At 42.5% G+C, this 25,715-nt stretch overlaps 1 protein-coding gene across 5 annotated transcripts in view; it reads right to left on the reverse strand.

Annotated features, from left to right (window-relative positions):
- Positions 1-25,715, reverse strand: part of MACROD2 (mono-ADP ribosylhydrolase 2) — a 1,527,488-nt gene that overhangs the window by 135,676 nt on the left and 1,366,097 nt on the right. For 4 of the 5 annotated variants that reach the window (XM_053284588.1, XM_053284586.1, XM_053284585.1 and 1 more), the window contains 2 exons: positions 12,936-13,001; positions 9,156-9,221 (listed from right to left, as the gene is read on the reverse strand). In XM_053284588.1, coding sequence (XP_053140563.1) covers positions 9,156-9,221; positions 12,936-13,001 — 132 coding nt within the window. The remainder of the gene's footprint in view (positions 1-9,155; positions 9,222-12,935; positions 13,002-25,715) is intronic. The other variant, XM_053284587.1, reaches the window with a different exon arrangement.

Genomic DNA, 25,715 nt, shown 5'->3' on the forward strand with positions numbered 1-25,715 from the left:
TCACACTTCCTCTCTCGATTCCCTGGTAAAGATCATCCATCAGGCCAACCAAGGCTGTCTCAACCCCATAGCCAGTTTGAAATGGGTCTAGATGATTGTTATCCTCCAAAACTGCCTGGAGCTAGTTAGCCACCACCCTCTCAATCACCTTGCCCAACCAAGGGAGATTGGAGATTGGCTTCTAATTATCCATCACTAAGGGGTCCAGGGAAGGCATCTTAAGAAGTGGTCTAATCATTGCCTCCTTCAAACATGGAGGCACCCTACCATCCCTCAGCAATGCATTTATGATATTAACTAGGCCACCTCTGACAATCTCCCTGCTAGATAGAAGCAGCCAAGTCAGCAAGGATCAAGAGAACAATTGGTAGGCCGCACCTCCCCAAGCAGCTTGTCCACATCCTCAGAAGTCACAGATTGAAACTGATCTAACCTAATACTGCAAGAGGGATTGCTGGACACCTCCTTCATAGACCCCACAAAGGCAGTGGAGTCCAAGTCAGCCTGAATACAGCAGATATCCGCAAAGAACCCATTAAAAGCATCATAGCAGAACGTTTCCAGAGACTGCTTTAAAACAGAAGGAGCAGAAATTAAACTCCTCACAACCTGGGATAGCTCTGATGAACGCGAACCTACGGACGCAATACGCACCAACAAAAATCCTTTTTTTTGCTGCACTCAATGCTACTGCATAAGCCTTCAAATGGGTTCTATGCTGCATCCTGTCAAATATGAACTGGGTTCTCCTCCACTTGTCTTCTAGTTGCCTACCCAGCTGCTTCAGCCCTTGCAGCTCCTCACTATACCAAGGGGCTATTTTTGAAGGATGCTTTGTGAGGGATGCTTAGAAGCAATCATATATACTGCTCAGCTAAGTTCCCTATTCCAGGTTCCCACCAAGACATCAACAGAATCACTGGCTGCACCAACTTCAAAACCCTCCAATGCTTTTTGGAAACCTGCTGGTCCAGCAGCTTTTTTGGTCAGACAATCCTAATAGGTCCATCACCCCTGCAGGCATGGATTGTGGCTGTGAAACCAACCTTGACCAGGTAGTTGTCCATCCATGACAACCACCGGATACCCCCCAACCCATGGAACACCCCCCCCGGATCTGAACAAAAGACCAAATCGAGTGTGTGGCCGGCAGTATTAGTTGGTTCAGAAACTAATTGGGATAAGCCTAGAGCTGTCATGACCGCTATGAACTCCTGAGTCACACCAGACAAGCCAGCTCCAAAATGGATATTGAAGTCCCCCCGCACTGAAAGCCTGAGAGACTCCAACACCAACTCCGTGGCCAGCTCCGTCAGCTTAGGGAGTCAGTTGGGCAGCGGGGTGGACAGTACACCAACAGAATCCCCAATCTATCCCTAGTTCCAAGCCTCAGAAATACACACTCAATATAAGTCAACTGTCACACAGGGACCCTGGTAAGGGAGATGGTATTCTTATGGACTGGAGCCACTCCACTTCCCCCCTACCCCTAGCCTGCTCCAAAACAGGGTAACCTGGAGGAAGAAGCTGAGCCTACACTGGACCACTCGCCTCCAGCAACCAGGTCTCAGTTTTACATGTCAGGTCAGCTCCCTCATCCATGATCAAGTCATGGGCAATTTTGGTCTTATTCTGAACTGACCTGGCATTGCAGAGGAGCAAGGCCAGACTCTGTGGGTAGTTGGAGCTGCTGCCCAAGGCCTGAGAGTTGACAAGGCAGTTGGAAGTGGAAACAGTTACTAAATTACTGCTTTCCCTTCCCCTGTAACAGCCAGCTGCTCTACCCAGAGGCGGAGCCACCATTGGGCCAATGGGTTCAAAGAACCCGGACCGCTGACCAATCAGGCGGCCCCAACACGCCCCCTGCGTCTGACATCAGACACGTGGAGGCTAGTTTAGCTCCCGAGCAGGGGCTGCGCGTCTGCTTCGAGAGCTAAGCAAAGGCTGGCGCTGTGTTCGCAGCGCCAGCCAGGAGCAGCTCTTCACTGCAAAGGTAGGGAAGAGCCGCTCCTGGTTGTGCTCCGAACGCAGTGCCAGCCTACATAGCTCCTGAAGGGGCCACATGGCCTTCCCCACTTTAACACCTGAGCACATCCTTGCCCCTTTACTTCCAGTTATTGCCTTTTGCAGTTCTTTTTAAATAAATTTAAACCAAAGTTAGTTTTATCACTATTACAATCTTCTGCCCCTTCTCATTTTAATTTTTAAACAACATTTCTCATCTTGGGGCACAGAAACTTCAAGTTCCTGATTTTCTATCTAGTTACTCAGAGGAGTAAAACAAAGTTTATGATAGTCAGCTTTGTTTGATTTAGGCCAATGGATTTAACTCTCTTATTCTAGTCCAAAGGTAACAATTTATTTATTTTATTTATTTAAAATATTTATACCGGAGATAGCAAGATGGCGCCGGGAACGAAAATTACTGACTAAACCACCTGTCAGGATTTTCATCAATCATTTGGTCTTATCACCTTCCATCGTTCAGATGGCGGTCAGTATGTGTGCGGGGCTCCGTCCTCCTCCTCGAGGTGTGAGTCTAGGGGGTCTTCAGACCCTGAAAAGTCTGGAAAACACTGGATGAACATCTGGAGAGACCTTCCTGCAATCATCGGACCAAATGGAGAGAGGCTTCCACCGCCTAATTACCGATGACCTGCTCTTTTCTTCTTATCTTTACTAATAAATCTCTGAGATGTCCACGGCCGTGAGTTTGGCGGATTTACAATATATTGTACCTCATTAATTGGCTTGCCAATGTATTCCCTGTGTTCAATGCACTTTCTTCAATGTATTTCTGTATTGCTTTTCCTCCCCCCCCCTTTTCCTACCAAACAATATTTAGGGAATTCCACACAGGGTCTAATATTGAAATAACCTCAGCACTTAAAGTCTTAACCTAAGGAGTTAACACGTATCAGCATGATTGAAACTGAATTATATGTGATTATTTTGGGTTTCATTTGTAGCTGTAACCCAGATAATACCAAGCCTTAATACTTGGCCCCTCAAGGCATTTCCTGTGTTAACTGTCCTTTATATTTTAAACAATAATATTTAGGGAGTTCTAAATTAGGTCCAATATGGGTAACAAGCTAATCAGGAATTAAGTTGCATTGTGGGAACCCATGGTCTAATAGACCTAAGGAATTGTCACATATATCTTCCTGTTTTTTCTTTTTTAGGGACATAAAGAGAATGTATTTAAGAAAGGGGGATTTAGGGGTGAATTGAGAATATCCTTGCAAACTTAATTTTTAGAAACAAAGTGTTGCAACAATGCAAACATATCCAAATATATGGAATGGGATTATTGGTTTTTCCTTACCACAGGACATTATAGTTTTAAATGGATAAGAATGACAAGCAGCTGAAGGGTACTCTGTTTCTTCTATTAGTTTCAGTTTACTATTCCCTCCTCTCTTCCCACAGGTTTTTACTACTTGTTATGAATATCTGATTAACTTTGAGAAGTTTAGCGGAAAGCAAACAATTGGAAGCAAATTGTGAAGGATTAGATACATGTATACAGGGGATAATGTATTGTCATTTTTTTGCTCCCAGTTGTAGGTTACAAAGATCAGTCAAGGCTGAATTTTGTCCCCTCCATTTATCTCTCCGGTATGTTTATTTGGTTTTCATTACAGAGGAATGGGACTACCAAAGGTTTAGCTGATCTTTGTTCATTATTTTACTATGGTTTTTGTATTCCAGTTTGCGATTTAATTTCATGAACTGGTGGATATGTGGCTTTCTATTTATAACACACATATTACTTCTGGTATGCCAGAATTAGCATTTTTAACTCCTATTTTTCTCTCCATTGGATAATCTTGGTTGAAACCGTTTTGCATGTATAGTTGCCCAATAATTAACTGAATTTAGGGGGAATGTTCTGTGAGAGTTCTAAACTCTACTCCCTCTGATGATTAGGTTTTTAGTCGAGCCTACAGACATTAACAAGCCTTCTCTGTATAGCTGTTTGAATCTCCCATGGATTTTTTAGGAGGTAGCTGAATGATTTTTGGAGGAGAGAGCTAGTATGAAGGGATTGAAGCAATTTAGGGTGTGATTTGAACACAGTAACATATAGAACTAACATATGTTTTGCCTGAGAGATCTTTCCCCTTTATTGTATGGATATTACAATATTATAAATGGTACTGAAGTGTACTTAATAATGTATATTAGGATATATTTGAGACATATTTGAAGTACACCTAAAATTACACATTTGTTTTTCGAGCTCTTATGTAGGATTAATCTTTATTTAGATTACTGTATTTGTTATTCATAACATTGAAATTCATTTGGAAGAGAACTGTTCAGCACCTTGCTGGTGGAGTCTGCTGCTTTGGTTCCTATTGTAAACTGGTTATTCGGTTGGATAGAACAAGGCATTTAAAATTCTTTGAATTCATTTTCAGTTTGGCTAGAATCATGGATGACCTGTGATCATTCTAGATTGTCTCAGCCCACCAGCTTAACATATAAGTTAATATATTATATCTCTCATTTAATGTTGATGGGATGGAAAAGGCTAGAAGATCCATGATTTGTTTAGGAAACTTCCTTTGTTGAGTATTGGAGAATAACATACTATAAAACATACTTTACTAAATATATAGGTTACAAGACATAGTTATACCACTTATTGAAAGTTTTAATAAATTTTGTTTCTTATTATTACTTATACAGGTCTTAATTCAGAAGTAGGACAAAATTAGAGCAAGGGGACTTATATTCCCCTCCCTATAGAATACAGAATCTTATCAATAATACCCAATATCATTTTTTGTGTCTGTGATGTTCAAACCACAGAGTATTGGAGATGCTTTGCTGAGTTCGAAATAATTGTATCATATCTACTTTATATATCATAGTTGGGTTGGCTCTCTCCTTCTCAAACCATTTGATAGTGGGGTGATCAATCACGTTGGGACAGACTTTTTCCTTTCTAATTTCCCATAGTGGAGTTCAAGATTCTTTACTGATTGCTATAGATGTCTGATGCCTAGTTTAGGACCCTTTAGATTCAACTAACACTACTGTATTTTTTCTACATTTTGGTTTTGAAGGATAGACTTTGTATGTATACTTGTTTGGTCTTGTTGGAGTCTCAGAGATGTAACCTTTCTGTTTCTACTTGTAATACTAATAAAAGCATTTAAAAATAATAATAATAATAATAAATAAAATATTTATACCCCACCCCTCTAGTACACTATTGCTTGGTGCGTCTCACAACAATAAAATAGATGTGATCTAAAATAAATAATAAACTAATAAAATTAACCAAATTAAGTAAACAAGTTAAAAGTCAGGCTAAAACCACAAAAGTCAGGCTAAAACCACAATCAGAATCTGAATTAAATTACAACCACAATCAGAATTTAGTTTTAGTCAGGCTACAACTAAAAGTCAGGCTAAAATCACAATCAGAATTAAGTTTCAAATTAAGTTATTTTAAATAGTCATGTGCACGGACCGGTTCGGAGGTCATTCTAAAGGTCTCCAGACCGGTCCAGACACGGGGTGGTTTTGGTTCGGGTGGGGGGTTCCAATAAAAACAGGGGGGGCTTTACTTACCCCCCCCCCCAAGAACAGCACCATATTTTTTGTAGCACTCGGGCGGCAGGATATCTCCCCGCCGCCCGCTTCAATCCCCGCTCGGCGCGGCTCCTCCATTGGTATACATAATCGGGTGGCAGGATAGCTCCCAGTCCCTGCCGCCCCCTTCAAACTAAGCCCCGCTCGGCTGGCGGCCGCCCCCTGCAGCTCTCAAGAGGACCCCTCCCGCCCCCTTCTTGCTTCCTGCAATGGGGGGACATTTAGCAAGAAGGGGGTGGGAGGGGTCCTCTTGAGAGCTGCAGGGGGCGGCCGCCAGTCGAGCGGGGATTAGTTTGAAGGGGGCGGCAGGGACTGGGAGCTATCCTGCCACCCGATTATGTATACCAATGGAGGAGCCGCGCCGAGTGGGGATTGAAGCGGGCGGCGGGGAGATATCCTGCCGCCCGAGTGCTACAAAAAATACGGTGCCGTTCTTGGGGGGGGTAAGTAAAGCCCCCCTGTCTTTATTGGAACCCCCCATCCCAGTGCCGGACCGCAGCTCCGCGGTTCCGTGCACACCCCTAATTTTAAAAGCTAAAAATTGAGAATTATAAAAACTAAAGACTAAAGAACCTACGAGATATAACCAAAGATGGAGCATTAAAAAACCTCTTTTTAAAAAGATGTGTTTTAGTTGTTTTTTTAAAAAAACACTGAGGGAAGGAGCAGGGCAAAGAAGAAAACTTTGTTATAGAATAGTAAATGAATATGCTACATTAGTTAAAGAGTGTGGTTTGTTTTTCCAGCACTTCACAAAAAGTACAGTTTTTCTTAAATTTATGTGTATCCACTGCAGTTTTTCATAAATTTGGTTATAGGTTGCTTTTCATCTTTAATTGTAATATAAGTCATTATTTGAGACATAAGAACAAAAAAACAAAAACAAAAAACACACCACCCTTTCCCAATTTATTGCCTAAGGTTGCCTCTTGTAAACCGCCCAGAGAACTTGTATTTTGGGCAGTATAGAAATGTATAAAATAAAATAAAATAAAATAAATAAAGTATCATTCAATCCTCACAATTCAGCATAATAGATCCTCACCACAGTTATCATATAAACATTACATCAATCAGTTCAACATGAATATTTCATGTGTAGCAACAAAAACAGCAGAGGATTTAAGTTTAATTTAACATATATTATTTTGTTTATAGCATTATCTAAATCCAACATAATTTTGGGGTGGCTTGTCAGCATTCCTGCCACATTTGGAAACAAGTTGTGCTGGTAAGAACTAATCTGCCTACTTTCCTTTTACTAATTGACTAATAATTACCATCTTCACAAGTTAGCCCACTTCAGCCTTAAATGTTCACACATCTGCCATCTTAAATTGGGGTGGATGAAATCAGCACAAATTATGCCACTGAGCTGTCCCTACACCTGTAGCAAATTAGGTTCAAATAGGTTAAGCAAGTTAGCCCACTTGTGCCTCAAATGTTCATGCTTCTGCCATCTTGAACTGGAGTGGATAACATCATCACAAACTATGACACTGAGGTGCCCCATGTGTCATTCACTGTACCAAATTTGGTTCAACTGTACCAAATTTAATTAAAATCAGTTACACAGTCCACATGTTAGCCCACTTGCAGCTCAAATGTTTATTGTCCACAATCTTGAATTCGGGTGGATGACATCATCATAAACCACACCACTGAGGTGCCCCTATGTGTCTCTACAGCTGCAGAAAATTTGGTTCAAATCAGTTAGGTGGTTCACAAGTTAGCCCACTTGCCCCTCAAATGTTTACATGTCCATAATCTTGAATTGGTATAGATGACATCATCACAAACTACACCATTGAGGTATGCCTACAAGTATACCCAATTTGGTTCATATTGGTCCAGGCATTGCGAAGTTGGTGGGACACACACACAGAATACCAGGTGATCTCATAAGTCTACTTTCCTTAAGGAAAGCAGGCAAAAAATATGCGGACTACATTTCCAGCATTTGTATCCAAGAAGGAATAATTTATACCAGCACAGGTGCCTGCAATTTCTGTTGGCTTTGGAAAGATATCCTGATAAAGAATGTACGTGCCTTGGAGCGCCGGACTAAGTGTGTAAGGACTTCAGTTGATTGGGAGAGTTTACAGGGATAATTGGAGCTTGCTGTGAGTGCAGGTAAATCCCATTAGCAGTTAGTGACCAAGGATCAGAACATTAAAAGGATGGCCCATCAACAGCAAGGGAAAGGAGCAGAGAAGGTTACAGAGACTTCAGGAGAATTCTGTAAGAAGGCATCTGGAGGAAGGAGAGAGAGCTGACAAAGATTCTCATGTTGTGAGTGAAAGTTTTCCCATTGGGAAAAGGGAGGCTTTTATATGGCAAAACACAATTCTTGACTTTTGTACATAATAAACTCAAATTTTGTTTGCTATTTGGCTCTTGAACTCCATTGGTTTAAAGAGCCTTTCTGATCCTGAAAAATTAATAAAATGGCCTGTAGTGAAGTTATATAAGATGTCAGTAACTAGGATAACAGTTTGCTAAATGGAGATTATATCTACCCCTTTAACAGCAGCAATTCTATGATCACACAAATGCATTAATTCATCCTCGTCCCCAAAAATATAAGGCAAGAGCTCAACACTCCCAAAGAACATTTATTCTAAAACAAACAGTGAATCTTGAAAAATAAATAAATTAGTGGATGATAATCGCATTATCTTAGTTAAAAAAGCATTAACATTATCTATTCATCTTGGTTGCAGGCTACACACATAAACTATATGTATTATAGATAGCAGGATTCTAGCTTTGAATTATCAGCAGCCACTGTTTACAAATCATGTCCCTCCTCCCTCCAAGCCTAACATACCCAGAAGAATTAAAAGAAAGTGTAAGCAATTAATGGTGTGAACCATACAAGTATCAAGAACAGTATGACTCTTATGTCTCACTCTTTGCTGAAAACCAAACAACTCGATAGGATAAAACTCAGCTGGAAACATTTAAATTAGGTAGTCATTCTTTCTATGTTTTTTAAATTCACTGTCATTTGTCCCCCCCACCCATGATTTTTAAATATTTAATCACAGACTAAATGATCAGAGTGCCCAGCACAGTCTACACAAAATAAATATTACTTTCTCTCCCTCAGCTGTTCCTTTATTCTCCATCTCCACATGATGCATTCATATCCTCCCCCTTCCTTCCCCTTTTCTCCTCCATATTGCAAGAGACCTTACTGAAGCTGCTAATCATGCAGCTATGGAGGCAGACATAAAATTATGTATGTGAAAATTCCCACAGATATCTACATCACAGTTTTCTATGACCCAGAAGATATTTTTTATTGGAAATCTATAATGATTGTAGCTGAAAATGCATGGCATCGATCCCCACTGGCAAAGCTATGATGCCAAGTGGTTCATTAAAAAGACTTTTCTAAAAGACATCAAGAAGTGTTTATCTGACATCTGGCCTTTAAAGCGTGAGCTTGGGTTTTCCTAGGCTTAACAGAAAATGCAGCTTCATAAAATCCCTTTAGGGGATTTTATTTATTTATTTTAATGTGAGTTTTGTTACTGTACCTTTTTCCTTGCATAGGTTCTCTCCTCCATCTGTTGAGCTGTTTATTACTGGAGGTTTTGCTTCATCTGTTTTTTCAAAGAAAGAAATTAGATTATAATCTGACTTCAGTAATGATCATAAACTGTTACACCTGTTCTCAAATGCATAGGTCATTCATGTCATCAGCTTCAGGCCTTTTGTTCTAGGGGACTAAGGTGAGATTTGTGAACAATTTCTACTTCAATGTGTATACAAACTAGTGACATATTCAGGTTTATACTATTCTGCTTGTTTTCTTATGGTAGTAAGGGTGGCTGACATGTTCCGCAATGAAACAAGGGTGTTGCAGATCCACCCACCTGCGCCACTGGAGGACTCTTAACACATGCCGATGCTGTTGCACAAGGGGACTTTTTGAGCATACGCTTGCATGATTGCAGGACACTGATACTTGCACTGAGTATAATTCATGAAGTGCACCACCTGCGACTGTGCAAAGGTAAGCTGTACCAGAAAAGCCTTCTTGTGCAGCATTACCGCTATGTGTATTAGAGCCCCACAGTGGCATGGGCTGGTCTTCACCACCTGTGCTACATTGTGGGATATGTCAGCCACTGTTTACACATTATAAGTCTTAGTATTTTATGTATTATTCTCATTGATCAAGAGTGGTTTTTGTTGGTTTATATGATAGAGAAGTACCTCCCATTTTGATACGGAGAAAGCTGTTCATTCCAACATGTGCCTGTAGCTGGATCTTTTTCACTACAGGGGAGAGGGAAGCAGCTTGCAAAGGCAAATTTTAACACAAAAATGCATTAGTGGGAAAGGTGACAGGAAGCTTTAGTTGGCATCTTCTGCAGCTGCATCTTGGGGGGATATTGGCCACAAGCTACGTGTGTGCCATGTGCAGCTTGGATCAACCAGCTTTGATTCTTCCACAGTCATGTCCTGCCAGAGCTTTAAGTAAGTGAAGGTTTTGCATTTTATAAGATAAACAGAGCCTTCCTGTGCAGGCTTAATCAGAAATAAGGCCAACTGAGTTCAGTGGGATTTATTCCCAAACAAGTTAGATTGCAGCCTAACTGGCTCCCTTGTTGTGTTCTTAGCTTTCAATTTAATTTTTTTTTAAAGAAAATAGGCTTAACAACATACTATGTCCCACTAACACACTACTAGATGACAAAAGGTAGCCATTAACACAGATGGAGTTATAAGAAAGTTCACCAAATATGCCATAAGCAACTGCAGCACAGCATACCACCAAATCATATGTTCCACATCAGACGTTAATGTACATAGAAGTAAAGACTAGGGCGTTGAAGGGAACATGGTAGACAAAGAAAGATGGTGTGTGTCCCAAAATTATATGTCTCGTGTAAATCTAAATGTACAAGTAATTAATGTATCTGCCTGGACAAAAACATAAAATGTATATTCCCAAATGAAATGAGGGTTGGGGAGATGCTTTAAAGCATATACCCTATCTCTTCCCCCTATCTTTCAAGAGCTAGAGGTAAAATACATGAGGAGAAGGTTTTCAGTTATCCTTATGTCATAACTCCTCCTCCTCAGTCACTAAAGGCCTGGCCTTATTATATACTACAGGTGAAACTCGGAAAATTAGAATATCGTGCAAAAGTCCATTAATTTCAGTAATGCAAATTAAAAGGTGAAACTGATATATGAGACAGACGCATTACATGCAAAGCGAGATAAGTCAAGCCTTCATTTGTTATAATTGTGATGATCATGGCGTACAGCTCATGAAAACCCCAAATCCACAATCTCAGAAAATTAGAATATTACATGGAACCAAGAAGACAAGGATTGAAGAATAGAACAATATCGGACCTCTGAAAAGTATAAGCATGCATATGTATTCAGTACTTGGTTTGGGCCCCCTTTGCAGCAATTACTGCCTCAATGCGGCATGGCATGGATGCTATCAGCCTGTGGCACTGATGAGGTATTATGGAAGACCAGGATGCTTCATTAGCGGCCTTCAGCAATTCTGCATTGTTTGTTCTCATGTCTCTCATCCTTCTCTTGGCAATGCCCCATAGATTCTCTATGGGGTCAGGTCAGGCGAATTTGCTGGCCAATCAAGCACAGTACACTGTATACTATAGCAATGCCCATCAGATCCAATTCTCATGATAATTGTCAATGTAGCATATAAACTACAATATTGCTTTTAGCTGCCACTTGTGCATGATGAGCACTTCTTTGGAACAAATCCCCAGTTGCTTGGTCCTGAGACTTAATAGATCCTGGAAATAAAACTCCTGGGTTTTGGTCAATCACATGCAGGAAGGTAAATTCTGAAAAAGAAATATTCACCAGTGTTCTGCAGGAATCACTCATACACACACCACTGTGGTAAGTTAACCATATCAAAAATGATGTGACAATCAAATCCTGACATAATTTAAAATGAGTGTTATACCCGACTAAATGAAAACTGATTGCATGACTGCACATGTGCAGATGCTTGCTAAGCAGGCATAAAGGAGCCATTGTAAAAGACGGGTAGATAGATAAAGCCAGCTTAAATCTGAAAGCATCAAGAGAAGATTGCAGCTGTGAATAAGCAGTTGGATAATCGGAGTCAGCAGAATTCTATGGCAGAATGGTGATAGCATTTCATATACAGTGCATCTCCTACAGACCATAACAAGAGTCAGGGATGGAGGGGATATTGCTGTAACATAAATTCAGTGCTTTAGAAAGAGGCACAATGCAGTAAACATAGGCCAAATGACTCAGTAATGTAGGCTGGATAGCTTGGCTGCTTCGCTCTACTGCATTGAGTGATTGGGCCTCTTCTGCCGTGGCTTCCAGGTATTAATAAAAGCTTTCAGAGCTGACAGAAAAGTTTTCACTAAAAGATGGGTTGTGCTACCGGAATTAAATATGTACAAGCAAGTGAATGTACCATTAGTGTTGGTTAGGTGGTTCGGGTGGGACAGAGTATGCAATTTGAAGTACGTGAAAAACAACCTAGTATATAATGTAGCACTAGAGCAGACTCCTTAAGGGATATACCCTTTCACAGCAATTTTTACTTGTCACTTCAGTTACTTTGAAAACTTAATTGTAGTTATCACTGCTTTTCTGAGTAACCAGTGGGCAACACACAAAGCAAAATAAAGTAACCAAGATCAGAAGAAAATGTAATAACCCATTCTGAATGCAGCATGACATTTTTCTGTTAAAAATGATTCACTTTTAAAAACAAAATATATAATTTATAAACATATTGCGCCCCCAGCTCCTTTATGAGCTTCAACATTTACTTTCAAGGGTTGAATTTTTGCACACTGCCTCTTTCTGAAATATCAGTAATCCAATTTGTACAATGGTGTGTGGAAAAGTAGCTATTTGCAAACTAAATATGCACTTTAAAATGTACCACAGTGCTGTTTATTAGAGTCAGAAGTGGCCCTTCATCTATTCAAGCTTACTTTTCTCTACATTCCTTTCTTTCTTTGAAGTGTGAACTATACTGCTGTAAATATTTTCCATTTAAAAGCTTTCCAAGATCCATTCCACCTTAAGAAGGGAATGCACTGTGAGTAACGAACAGGAAAAGCTGCATTCCTAGGCTGGAAGGAATATATTCATTCACAATGAATCGAGTTGTGGTCTCCAATGGGAGAACTGCACGAGCCCCGGCCTTAATCTGGTGAAAACGTACAAACATTTACAGTCAATAGCATTGACTAGGATTATAGTTCACCAAGCGAGAGAAAGATGGAGTGATAGAATGCTTTAATAGGGCTCAGTACAACACAGACCTGCTTCTTGACTCTGACTCCCAATTTCATCAGTGCTTTGCTTCACCTCCATGTCATTGTCACCTGCTGGAAATGAAAAAAAAAATAGTTATGAAGTATCTCATATCATTTAAAGAGGCAGATGCAGCCAGGACACTTAATATACTATACAATAGTATGCTTATGGCCTGTAATAAAACAAACAATAAAGACAAAGCTGAACCAAAAGTGCAGAATTACAAACATAAATATTTACCATGTAATAGGTTGACTCAGCCTTCCATCCTTCCGAGGTCGGTAAAATGAGTACCCAGAAATGTTGGGGGCAATATGCTAAACCATTGTAAACCGCTTAGAGAGCTCCGGCTATAGAGCGGTATATAAATGTAAGTGCTATTGCTATTGCTAATAGCCACTTTCCCAATAATGTGGCAGATTAAAGGCAGCATTTCCTTTAATCCTGCAACATTTGTCCCTGCAAATCCTGCCCCATAATAATACTCCATACCAAGCCAGGTTATTTGCTTCTATGCTTAATTTCTGTTGGCTGGGATCAAACCCCGACACCCTGTGCACAAGTGAAAGATACTTCCACATATGCAGGGGTGGTGGTGGTGATCCCCCATTTTCTCCCAGCTCATCACAACCTCAAAAGGTTGTTCAAATGGGTTGTCCAAACTTTAGGGGGCACAGGGGCTTTACATTAGAAGGAGGAACAGAAATGGACCCTAAGATGAGTGGAAGCAACCTTACATTACTTTGGATTCAAGCCACGTTTCAGAGAAAAGTAAACCATCTGAATAGGGTTTTAATAGAGCTACGTTTCTTGAACATGAAAAACTCATGATTGATTGATTGATTGATTGATAGTAGATTTTTATGCCACCTTTCATTAAAACAATCTGAAGACGGTTTACAAAATATTTTAAACAACATAAAAGTTACACAATAAAAATATTACATTGTAATATAAAAATACAAATCTAATTAAAAGTTTAAAATGCATACACAATAGGGCCATAAAATACAGAGCAGTAGCAACAAAAAGAACACTAATATAAAAGCCTGGGTAAAAAGCCAAGATTTCATCTGCTTTCTAAAAACTGATGGAGACTGAGGAGTGGATGCCCATTGAGATAGCATTCCAAAGTCTGGGGGCAATAACTGAGAAGGCCCTGTCACACATGCATTACAGCCAAGCCTCCCTCATTGTCGGCACACAGAGCTGAGCCCCCTGTGAGGACCTCATCAAATGGACAGAAACTCTTGGGGGCAGGCAGTCTCTCAGGTATCCAGGGTCCAAATGTTTAAGGGCTTTAAAGGTCAAAACCAGCACCTTGTATTGGACCCAGCCAATGTAGCTCTTTCAAAATGGGCGTAATGGGCAGCTCCAAAAAAAATCCTAGCTGCCACATTTTGTACCAGCTGCAGTTTCCAAATATTCTTCAAGGGCAGCCCCACATAGAATGTGTTACAGTAATCCAACTGTGACGTGACTAAGGTGTGGGTAACTGTGGCCAGATCTGTCTTCTCGAGAAAGGGATGCATCTGGTGCACTAGCCAAAGCTGTGCAAAAACACCCTGGCCACCACCTCCATCTTAAGTTCCAAAAGCAGAGCTGCATCCAGCAATACCACCAAGCTGTGAACCTGATCTTTCAAGAGGAGTGTAATCCTATCCTCAACCAATCAACTCTCCTTATCCTGATTGGCTCTCCTACTGACCAACAGCACCTCCATCTTGCCTGGATTCAATCTCAGTTTATTAGCACATATCCCACCCATCACTGCCTCCAGCCCCCAACTCAGGACATCCACTATCTTCCTAGGATCAGGAGATCCTAGAGCTGAGTGTCATCTGCATATTGCTGACAACTCAGTCCAAGTCCCCAGATGACCTCTCCCAGTGGTTTCATGTAGATGTTAAACACTATTGGGGACAAAACCAAACTCTGTGGGACCTCCACAAGCCCATGGCCAAGGAGCCGAGCAATAGTCCCCCATCACCATCTTTTGGACCCTCCCCTCAAGAAAGCACCAAAGCCACTCCAAAGCAGTACCTACAATCCCTATACTCAAGAGGCAGTCCAGAAGGATACCATGGTCAATGGCATCGAACACCATTGAGAAGTCCAGCAGAACCAACAGGTACGCACTTCTCCATCAAGCTCCCAGCATAGGTCATCCACTAGAGTGACCAAGGCAGTTTCAGTCTCATATTCAGGATGGAAGCCAGAATGAAAGGAGCCTAGATAATCTGGATTGCATAGCATGTAGAAATCCAGGACAAAATTGTCAAAATGTTCACCTTCAATCTGAACCCTTGAATATGCACAACACATCATAAAAATGCATGCCAAATGACTTTAATGTGTGAGGCAGAAAGACAAAATGCAACGACATGGCTAAGTTCCACGGGTTAAATCATCCTCCCTGGTTTTCCTTGACATTCATATCTCCACTTGCTAGACCCCTTTCCAAAGGCAGCACTGAATGAACAATACACACTCCTAGAAATAAAAGTACAGTTTAGCATGAGTAAGCTACAGGGAGAGCATCAAGTTCCCAAATGCTACCAGGTAACCTCTGCTTTCATCAGTACAGAATTTTATATTACAATGGCATAATAAAAACAAAAAGAAAAAGAAAAATTAATAATATAAAAATAAAAATAAGAAGCAGGGTAATTGCTTCAACAATGTTTGCAAACGTGTGTGTGTGTATGTGCATGAGAGAGAGAGAGAGAGAGAGAAAGAGAGAGAGAGAGAGAGAGAGAGAGAGGTCTGTCGAGAAATGCTAAAAACATATATAGAAAATGAATTGAACAAAACTCATCTGCAGTTGTACAATAGCTGATCCTGAAAAAGATTTGTTAATGATCAACATAAATCCATCTCTCATTCTGCTGTGATTGTATCTCTGCTTCTTCATTTTTGCATGCTGATATATATACCTCATTCCTTTACCACTTCAGTGCCTTAGCATCTGAAATCTGACAGCAACACAGAGAACAGCAACAATAATATTATACCAGAGAGAAAGTGAGTTGACATCTGGTAAATGAATATTATGCATCTCATGGACGGGGGGGGGGGGTGGGGGGTTAGAAGGCGCACGTGCACACACACACACCCTCGCTTTAGCTAGCAGTCATTCAAGAAATTTCGTTGTTGTGTTCTTCAATCTTATCTGCAGCCACTGCATTTAAAAAACCAGCAGGTGGAGCTAGTGTAGAGGCATTTATTTTATTTCTAAACGACACATCCTGTAGCTATGATCTTTGCTGCTCCGATCAGCATCAGGGGCAAGATTCTCAACAGGTATAAATCAGTGTCACTGCATCCCATTCATTGGAGTCTTGCTGGGGACCCTGGACCTTTAGCTGGCTTCTTACCTTGCATGCTGATTTCAGTTGACCTAAATGGAAAGCTACATATAGTGGTATTTCAGTGGGTTTCCAGACTGTGGAAATGTCATATGACATGTATGACAAGCAGTATATAGAGTAGTGGGGAGAACAGTAAACTTAGGTCAGGGAGGTGTGGGTGCAAATCCCCACTCAGTTATGAAGCTCACAGAGTGACCTTGGGCTAGTTACTGTCTTTCAGTAGAGAGTTGCCAGGCCCAGATGGTGAAAAAAGCTGATATTCATCACCAAAAAAGCGGAAATAGAGGAAGCTTCTCACCAAAAAAAAAGGATCCAAAATGTCTCCACCTTGCATAAAATTTGCATATGTTTATTGGTATTATATATGCATAACTTGATTAAAAATGGATAAACTGAGAATAAATGTAGCTCACCACTGTGCAGCTGATAACCAGGTGAGCTGTATGTCTGCTCAGTCTGCTGCCTAGGTGCAGAGTTCAGAGGTGCTCTTACCCCTGGACCCCTTTGGGGCCAAATTAGGTTTAGTTTAGTTTGGGGACAAAGTCCACACGCCCTGGGGGGCATCCAAATCCTCTTTAGTCTGCCCTGGGTAGTGTCGTTGCTGCACCATGCCGCAGGCCCACACTGTGCCAGGTGGCCGAGTGTGATTGTGACTGCAGCAGGTGCTTTACAGATGAAGGGGGGAGTGGAGAAAGCAATATGTGGGATGGTGATATGTTAAGTTGTGTGTTGAAATGTTTCTGCTGATGCATACTTGTATAAATATAAAGTGTAGTAAAGTGTGCCGTCGAGTCAGTGTTGACTCCTAGCAACCACAGAGCCCTGTGGTTTTTCTTTGGTAGAATACAGGAGGAGTTTGCCATTGCCATTTCCCATGCAGTATGAGATGATGCCTTTCAGCATCTTTCCTATATCGCTGCTGCCCGATAAAGGTGTTTCTCATAGTCTGGGAAACATACCAGTGGGGATTCGAACCGGCAACCTCTGGCTTGATAATCAGGTCTTTTCCCCACTGCGCCATTAGGTGGCTTTGCATATTCCTGTTTTATATTCTTACATTCTTGTGAGTTCAGTTGCTGTTTGTGCCCTTAAGAACCCACATATTAAAAATATGACATGTATCATGGTGTGTGTGTGTGTGTGTGTGTGTGTATGTAGGGGGATGATACTTAACGTACAGTGGGGGGCCTCCAGTGGTGGGGGAGGGGCTCCAAAGGCCTTTAGGTCCAGGCTCCAAAATTACCTAGATGCACCTCTGATAGAGTTTTCAAGGCTCCTGCTTCTTAACCATCAATTCATCTCCTGGTTAGGTTTACCACACACACACAGTCCTCTGTCCTGATTCCCCAGTGGGTCACCCAGCCTGCTTTCCCCAGCCAGGGCAGAAGCTTCACCTCTTGGCTGGAGGCAGGGCAGCCAGCTAGTGACCGAGCCAGCCTCTTTGCATGCTGGTGCAGTGGTGCATGCATGCCCTCCCACTCACCTACCATTCTCTATGACTATAAACATTCATATATGGCTTTTCAACAGTAGGATGATGATGATGATGATGATGATGAATTCAATTTCTATACCACCCTTGCAAAAATGGCTCAGGGCAGTTTACACAGAGAAATAATATATAAATGAGATGGATACATGTCCCCAAAGGGCTCACAATCTAAAAAGAAACAGAAGAGAGACACCAGCAACAGTCACTGGAGATATTGTGCTGGGGGTGGATAGGGCCAGTTACTCTCCCCCCTGCTAAATAAAGAGAATCGCCACGGTAAAAGGTGCCTCTTTGCCAAGTTAGCAGGGGTTCTAAGATGCTCCTCTGTCCCCAAAGGCTTCACAATCGAAAACGAAATACAAGCTAATGCCAGCACCAACCTCTGAAGGAATGCTGTGCTGGGATTGGACAGGGTCAGTTGCTCTCCCCATTATAAACAGAAGAGATTTACCACTTGCCTTTTTACTCAGCAGGGGGAGCTGCTAACTGAGTAAAGTTAGTTCGCTAACTGCTATGTGAGTAAAGTTAGTTCTCAAACTGCTAACTTCTCACTACTACCACCACATGAAGGCAGCAAGCTCCAGCTGCCGGGCCTACCAATTTGTGCTCCTTCATGACATGGCTGTACAACCTGCCAGTGAAGCAGAACCTCCCCTCTGGCTTCACCATTGGATGGATGGTCAGTAGGAAGGGGAAGAAGACAGAGGAAGGGAAGCTGCTCATAAGAGCAAAGTCTTCTGAGCAAACATGTTCCGGGTGCTCCCCATTACTTGGGACATCACAACACATGCAAAAAAAAAGTGCTTTGGTCCCCAGAATAGTCTCTATTCCTCCTAATGCAAAAACAAACAAACAAAAAAGTCATTTGGTCCCCCAAATAGTCACATGTCCTCTATCAAAGTCCCTCGTGGGCAACCCTATCTTTCAGCCGAACCTACCTCACAAGGGACTTTTACACATAGGGCTTTTAGCTCGCGTCTCCTCCAGAATGGAGGGCGTGAGTCCACATTTCAGCTGCATTTACTACAAAGACCCTGCGAGCTATCACGGATCAGTTTACACCCAACTCTGCTTTCCCCCAAATTACGGCTGCGCATTCTACCTTGGCATGAATTATATCCGGGGTAAAAAAATCCTCTACTTGCAGCAGCCTCTTTTAAATTTTGTTTTATTTTAAAAACCAATCTTTCTGGTATGCCCCCACCACTTCTTCCTTGATGTGTAGGGTGGCCATTGCCAGTAATTCTGTTTTATTCAACACTCCCATTTTCGCAAGGCTAATGAAGGGGAGTTTGACAGCTGTGGTCTGCTCTGAGTGATTTGCAATTGCGAGTGCTTTACATATGCAGATGTTGATGGAGGGGAAGGAAACTGGAACTCTGAGCCATCAAGTGGCCACTTTTGAGGAGGGGACATGTAGGAAGGGGGCTCAATGTAAACCAGAGAATGAACTCCATCCTTGGAAAAGAGTCCTTCTTCCCACTACCACACTGGGTGGAAAATGGAGGCAAGGAGATGGTGGCAAAAGGGGCACCAGTCACATCACCCCAAGGCTCGTAGCTAAGCTGCAGTGAGTGTTGAATTACCGTGACACATTCTCTGCTTGCAGGCTAGGGCCTTTCCCCCCTCCCAGGACATGTCCAAGCTCACAGCGGGAACCTAAGCTGTCAAACCTTTTTTAAAAAGTGATAATGAAGGGAGACATGTCTCGCCTTCTCCTGGGATGTGATTAATGGGGAAAAACACCCAAAGCAAGCCGTGGGAATGCACACAGAGAATGATGCAGAGAGGAGCTGTGAATGGTCCATTTAATGCCGTGAATTAAACAGCTCCAAATCTGCTGCAAAGCAGATTCGCCCCTCCAATAAGCCGTGGCATGAAGCCATGTCTGAATAACTCCCAGGTTGTAGTGAAAATAACATGGGAACAGAGAAGAGAACTTTGTACATTCCCCTGAGCTCCTTGGAGAAAGGGAGGGGTGGAATGCAATAAATGAACAGTTATATATATGGATGGTCAGAAGTCTGTGATAAGATCATTTAACACAATGCCATTGGTAATGTGCACACAATAAATGTGAATGAAGTGTAAAGTGAAAGATTTATTTTGCACTTAAACGGAGTAGGATTTGCACCTACAATATCTCAGGTGCACCTTTTGCTGCCCTTACTGCATTTTTCATCCACAGTGCTTCATGGAATAATGCTTATGACTACACTGATGAATTCAAGCAGTTTTGCACCACTTGGATTGCGTTAATATGCACATTTCTTTCAACTAGTAGTTAGTTGTTGCCACACAGAGAGAAAGGAAATGAAAGGGGGGAAACAAAATAAAACACCCTGGAGTGATTCACAGCATTTTGAGTCAGTCAAAATTAAATCCTACGATTGGCCATGATTATCTGTGATGCAGTGATGCAGAATATGATGCAGTGGCATCTCTAATGTGAAAATCCCATATACTTTGCATTGGTGGTTAACATGAAAACTATCAGTTTTCTGCTGGAAGTACCAGTAAGGTCAATTTTCAGTTGGAAATGCAATGGTCAGTGACTTTATGGTGACTTTTTCTGTCTCTATGGTAGCTATATCATCGGGCACAGGAGGAAGTTAGTCTCAAAAGACAAGGCAAGCTGAGATAAAGTGTGTTGCTATTTTGTATTGCCCCAGTCTAACTTTTATCCCTGTCATCCTTCAGAGCAGAGGCGTAACTGGGGAAAACGGCACCCAGGGCAAGCTCTGCCTCTGAAATTGCGCCCCCCCGGGCCCCCCACATCCTAACCCTATACCTGTGCCCTGGCCGGCGGGCAGCCCGACGGAGTCATCGTGTGCCCCCTGGGATGGCTTGTGGGGAGTGAGCGCGCAGTGCGGCGGCGGTGGCGGATTGCCGAATACAGAGCGACGCCGAGGCCTGCCGTCTGGCCCGGTGTCGCTTCCCAACTGCGAGGCAGTGGCGGGCTGCGGCGGATCGCCGAGTACAGAGTGACGCCAAGGCCTGCCGTCTGGCCCGGCATCGCTTCCCAACTGCAAGGCGCGCCTGCGCAGTTCATTCTATGAACTGCGCAGGCGCGCCTGTGCAGTTGGGAAGCGACGCTGGGCCAGACGGCAGGCCTCGGCGTCGCTCTGTACTCGGCAATCCGCTGCTGCTCGCCACCACCACGCTGCGCACTCACTCCCCACAAGCCATCCCAGGGGGCACATGATGACTCCGTCGGGCCGCCCACCGGCGGCAGCGCCACGAGCTGGCGGGCGTGTGGCTGTAAAAAAAGGGATCGGGGGGATCAGGGGGAGGGGTCATGGCACTTTTTGGCGCCCCCATGTGACCCACCAAAGTGGTGCCTAGGGCACATGCCCTGCCTGCCCCCCCTATAGTTACGTGTCTGCTTCAGAGAATGTTGAAATAAACAAATGGTTGCTAGTTAAACACAAGAGTGTCTCTGATTGTTTCTACTACTCTCTCAACACAATGGCCGACATTCAGAGCAATGAATTGCAAGCAAAGTTGCACTAGTGCAAGAGAATGGCTTAGTTGCACTAAAAATGAAGATTTTCAGACTGGCTACAGAAGTTCCCATTAAAACAAATGAGGTCTGTCGCAGCTGCAAAACACTAGTTTGGAAGACAAGCTTAGTGCAACTAGCTAGCTCCCACAAGCGGTCATTGCTTTGGATGTAGGCCAATATCTTTAACTTTAAAAATTCCTTTCTTATTCAAAGATATTTCTTTTAGCTCATTCATTGTGGTTTTGATACCATTTGTATGATCTTTCTGGCAGACAAACAAGCATACATAGGCAGCCGCCATATACTGCGTCAGACCATTGGTCCATCTATTGTCTACCCAGACTGGCAGCGGCTTCTCCAAGGCTGCAGGCAGGAATCTCTCTCAGCCCTATCTTGGAGAAGCCTGGGAGGGAACTTGAAACCTTCTGCTCTTCCCAGACCAGCTCCATTTCCTGAGGGAGAATATCTTACAGTGCTCACACTTCTAGTCTCCCATTCATATGCAACCAGGGCAGACCCTGCTTAGCTAAGGGGACAAGTCATGCTTGCTACCACAAGACCAGCTCTCCTCTCTATGTGCACCATTCAAATGGGTAGAAGTGCATTCAATCAGTGGCATGACATTCATATTCATTTAGCCATACAGCATGCAATTAGTATCAGCATGCAACCAATTACCATTTCTGAGTAATTCCAAGCACATTCTGTTAAAAAGTGCAAATGTCACATTAGAATAACTAAACCAGCAATAGTTCGGGGCAGGTGACCACAGCCCCAAATGTGGTGAATAGGAATCTCACTGCTGATTGACACAACAATTATTTTACACCCCGCCCCCCTTCCCTCAAGGCAAACTGCTTTGCACATCCTTCTTCTCTCAGGCCAGGCTGAATATGTTCATGTTGAGTAAAGGTCTTGAGAATGATTCAGCATGCTCTGGCTGAATGACTGGCTGTCACCATATAATTGTCCAGCCCACTTTTCAAAAGCTTTCCAGGACATGATGACCTGTGATATGGTTGTTCACAAGACTGGTGTCAACGCAAGCAGAAAATGGAGACAGATGTACATCTATGAAATGTTCAAAAGTTCAGGTCAGAGTCTCAGTTGCATGAATGACAGTGAATCCTCCCAAAACATCACCAGACACACACCTGACCTTTTGCATCTTACATGACCCACTTTTCTCACTACATTCCTCCCAGGTTTTCAGAATGTGACCTAGGAAAGTAATGGGAGACGTGGGTAGAAAATTACTCTTGTAATATTTACAATGAGCAAATTAATCTCTTGCATGCCTCTGTAACTTATAGCAGACATAGAAAAAGCATAACGCATGCAGTGTAAAATGCATTATGTCATAAAATGATACCAAAAGCATATGGCCGGAGGCAATTACTTGACAATGTATAGAAAAAGGGGCAGGGTTCGAGTAAAGAGAAAAGAGATAAAAAATAGAGAAATGAGAAAGACAATAGGGATATGGAATACTACACAGGTCTGAAGGAAACTCTTTTCAAACCTCAACAAACATTTAAAAGAAAAAACATGTTTGCAAATGACAGTCTCCCACTGAACATATTTTATTGATGAGGAACCTTTTCCTAATTACTTCTCTCCACTGACATTAGAAGAAAAGCAAATGGAAAGGTTTTAAATAGTGTATGTCTCAAGCAAAGAGGCAAGAACACATGTATCTTTTCCCTAGCTTTATTTTCTCTCTCATTCATTCTCTAGCAGGCAACAGAAAATTCAAACATATTGCCTAGTCTGTTCTGATGACACTATTAGTAATAAAAATATCTTCTTCTTTGCCTCAGCTTGACAATATCTTCTGTTCCTTCTCTCAGCTACAGCAGAAATGAGGAATATAAAAATGTTATTTGGGTGACAACTGCCTCACAACCTCTGCTTTTCTCTCTTAACAATAATTGATTTGTAGAAATCTGGCGTTCCTTCCAAATATGATAGCAAATGGGACACATGACATTGTGTGTCATTTTAGGCTAGTGAATGTAAATGGTTTGAAGCTGTATCTAATGTCCGTCAGAAACATCTGTCTGCCTTCCTAAGGAGAAAGAAACAATTTAAACACAGGAGTGTGTGAGTTACAGTTGCACAGCACATACGAAATAAGCACATCCGTCACTGAAGTACAGACTGTTGGCAATGTGCTTTGTTTTCTTTGCCAAGCTGGCCACTGATTATTATAGGAATATGTTCTTTCTTTCCCCTGGTTTTTAAAAATAAATGTCAGTAAAGAAATTTAAGCGTTGACAGACACATTCATAGCTTTCCTTTAAAGCAGGCAACCCCATGTTTAATAAGCAGCTGTTTCACTCCCAAGGCAGACAAGAGGCTTTCATCATAAAAATAGAAAATAGGAAAACTTGCTAAAGCCAGCATACTCTCCCATCACTTTTAAGGAGTGGCATTTAGTATGCAAGGAAGCAAGGTCCAACGACATGCTGCGGTAGCAGCCCCCAAATGAAACAGCTGATGCAATTCTAAGCAAGGAGTCAGGAGGGAACGGATGAAATAAGAATTTTGTAGAAAGCAGAAGGTAATCTCAGAGCTATAACAGGAGAGAGGGTTTCAGCGTTTTCCACTTTCATTGTAACAGCTCTCCGGAGAATGCATTGTCACACCACTTACTGATCCCATCGCAAACAAAGAAAGCCAAAAATGCTAGCAGCCAGCATGCTGCAGCCACTGGCCTAGCCATTTAATTTTTTCTTTCTTGCACAGCTCTTTAAAAATGCTAGAAGTTTCTTTCTGACTGTTTTGGTTGTTGGAGGATGTACCTCACTGTGCAAGCTGTCTATATAAAGACAACTGGAGAACAGCTCAACTAGGGCAGATTCTCATGTGACGTTTTTCAGATTCTGGCAGGCTTTTATGTATCGGCCAGTTCTTACTTTGTAGGAGTGCTGCTTCCATACAGTCAATATCCATGTTGCTCTGCAAATATTTTGCCAGGAGATCATGTGGTAGAGGATGAGAATACGACTACTTCTATATCAGTGTGTCACCCAGCTCCAGAAGGGGTGGCCCTCTTACTAGGCAGCCCCCATTTGGATGCGAGTATCCATTGGGGCATCCCCCATTTGGATGCGAGTATCCATTTTGGATAAGCAAGGCTGTCATGTAGCACAGGGGCTTGTGCCTTGGGCCTGGGAAAGGAAGGAGCCACATTCACTGCTCCGGCATGTTTAATGAAGAGGAATTTCCAGCCAGGCAAGCAAAGGTCCCAGGACAAAGGGGAGTCTGAGCAGACCAACCCCACCTCACCTTTGTGCATTCGGAATGACTCATTGTCACTGTCTGGACTGGCATATCCAGAGCCTCATCTGCTTTCTAATCCTACAGGTGGTGCTGTCTCAGCCCCTCAAATCCTATAACCATCCATGTAGGAGACTAACATGTATTCCGTGCCTTTGGTTTGTCATCCAGGAAGTCCCTGTGCAGAAGCCTCTATTACCTTTGTCTTTCGTTGTAACCCCTATGATCGATCATCTGAGCTTATTATGCCTCCAGAAGCAGACATGCTGGCAGACACTCTGGCCAAGTCTTTGACTGCCCCCCCCCCACATCTACACACACACACAGATAGATATAGATATAGATAGATACAGGTGTACACACACACACACACACACACACACACACACACACACACACACACACACCAGCAGAAGCTTCTCTTTTTCCTTTCCATTCCTCCCTTTTGGACTTCTCTTTTACTTTCCATGCAGCAGCCCATATGACTTTGATCAACCCTCAAATCTCCTTCCCCTCTCAAAAGCAATCTTCAGATCTTCTCTACTGCATCCACTCTGTCAGTCAGTATTCAATACCTGATTGCTGTGTTCCCTTTTTTAAAGAGTTAAACTTTATTAAAAGAAAATTGACAATGCAAAACAGAATTAATCCAAACACAAATGGCAAGACATAATACAACAAACCCCAATTGCTGTGTTTCCCATATTCACAGAACTTATTTCTTTCTTTTGAAAATCTCTGGTCTTTTGACTCTGCTTGCCCCCTGGTAAGCAGGTCCAGCTACTTTATTAGCTGGACCTGATCCAAAGTTAAGCATGCTTGTTGAGCTGATATCAGGTTATTTGGGCCCACTCTACCAGATGGATAGGTGCCTGATTCCCCTGCTAGTCAGAGAGGGGTTCCCCTAGCATTTGAATAATTCCCCTAGCTTCAAAGAGTAATTTCCCCAGAACTGATATTGAGTGGGCTCATATGACTACCAGCCCAGCAAATCCACAAACTGGGAACATGTTGGCAAAATGTCAGGAGGCGAGAGCGCATGCTGCCAGTGAGTATGGCATCAGAATCTGCCCATGTCTGATTCAGGTGCCTGATTCCCGACATTCACCCAACATTCTCTGCCCAACTTCAAAAA

This window comes from Hemicordylus capensis, chromosome 1 (genome assembly GCF_027244095.1).
Source record: "Hemicordylus capensis ecotype Gifberg chromosome 1, rHemCap1.1.pri, whole genome shotgun sequence".
NCBI classification, from domain to species: Eukaryota; Metazoa; Chordata; class Lepidosauria; order Squamata; family Cordylidae; genus Hemicordylus; species Hemicordylus capensis.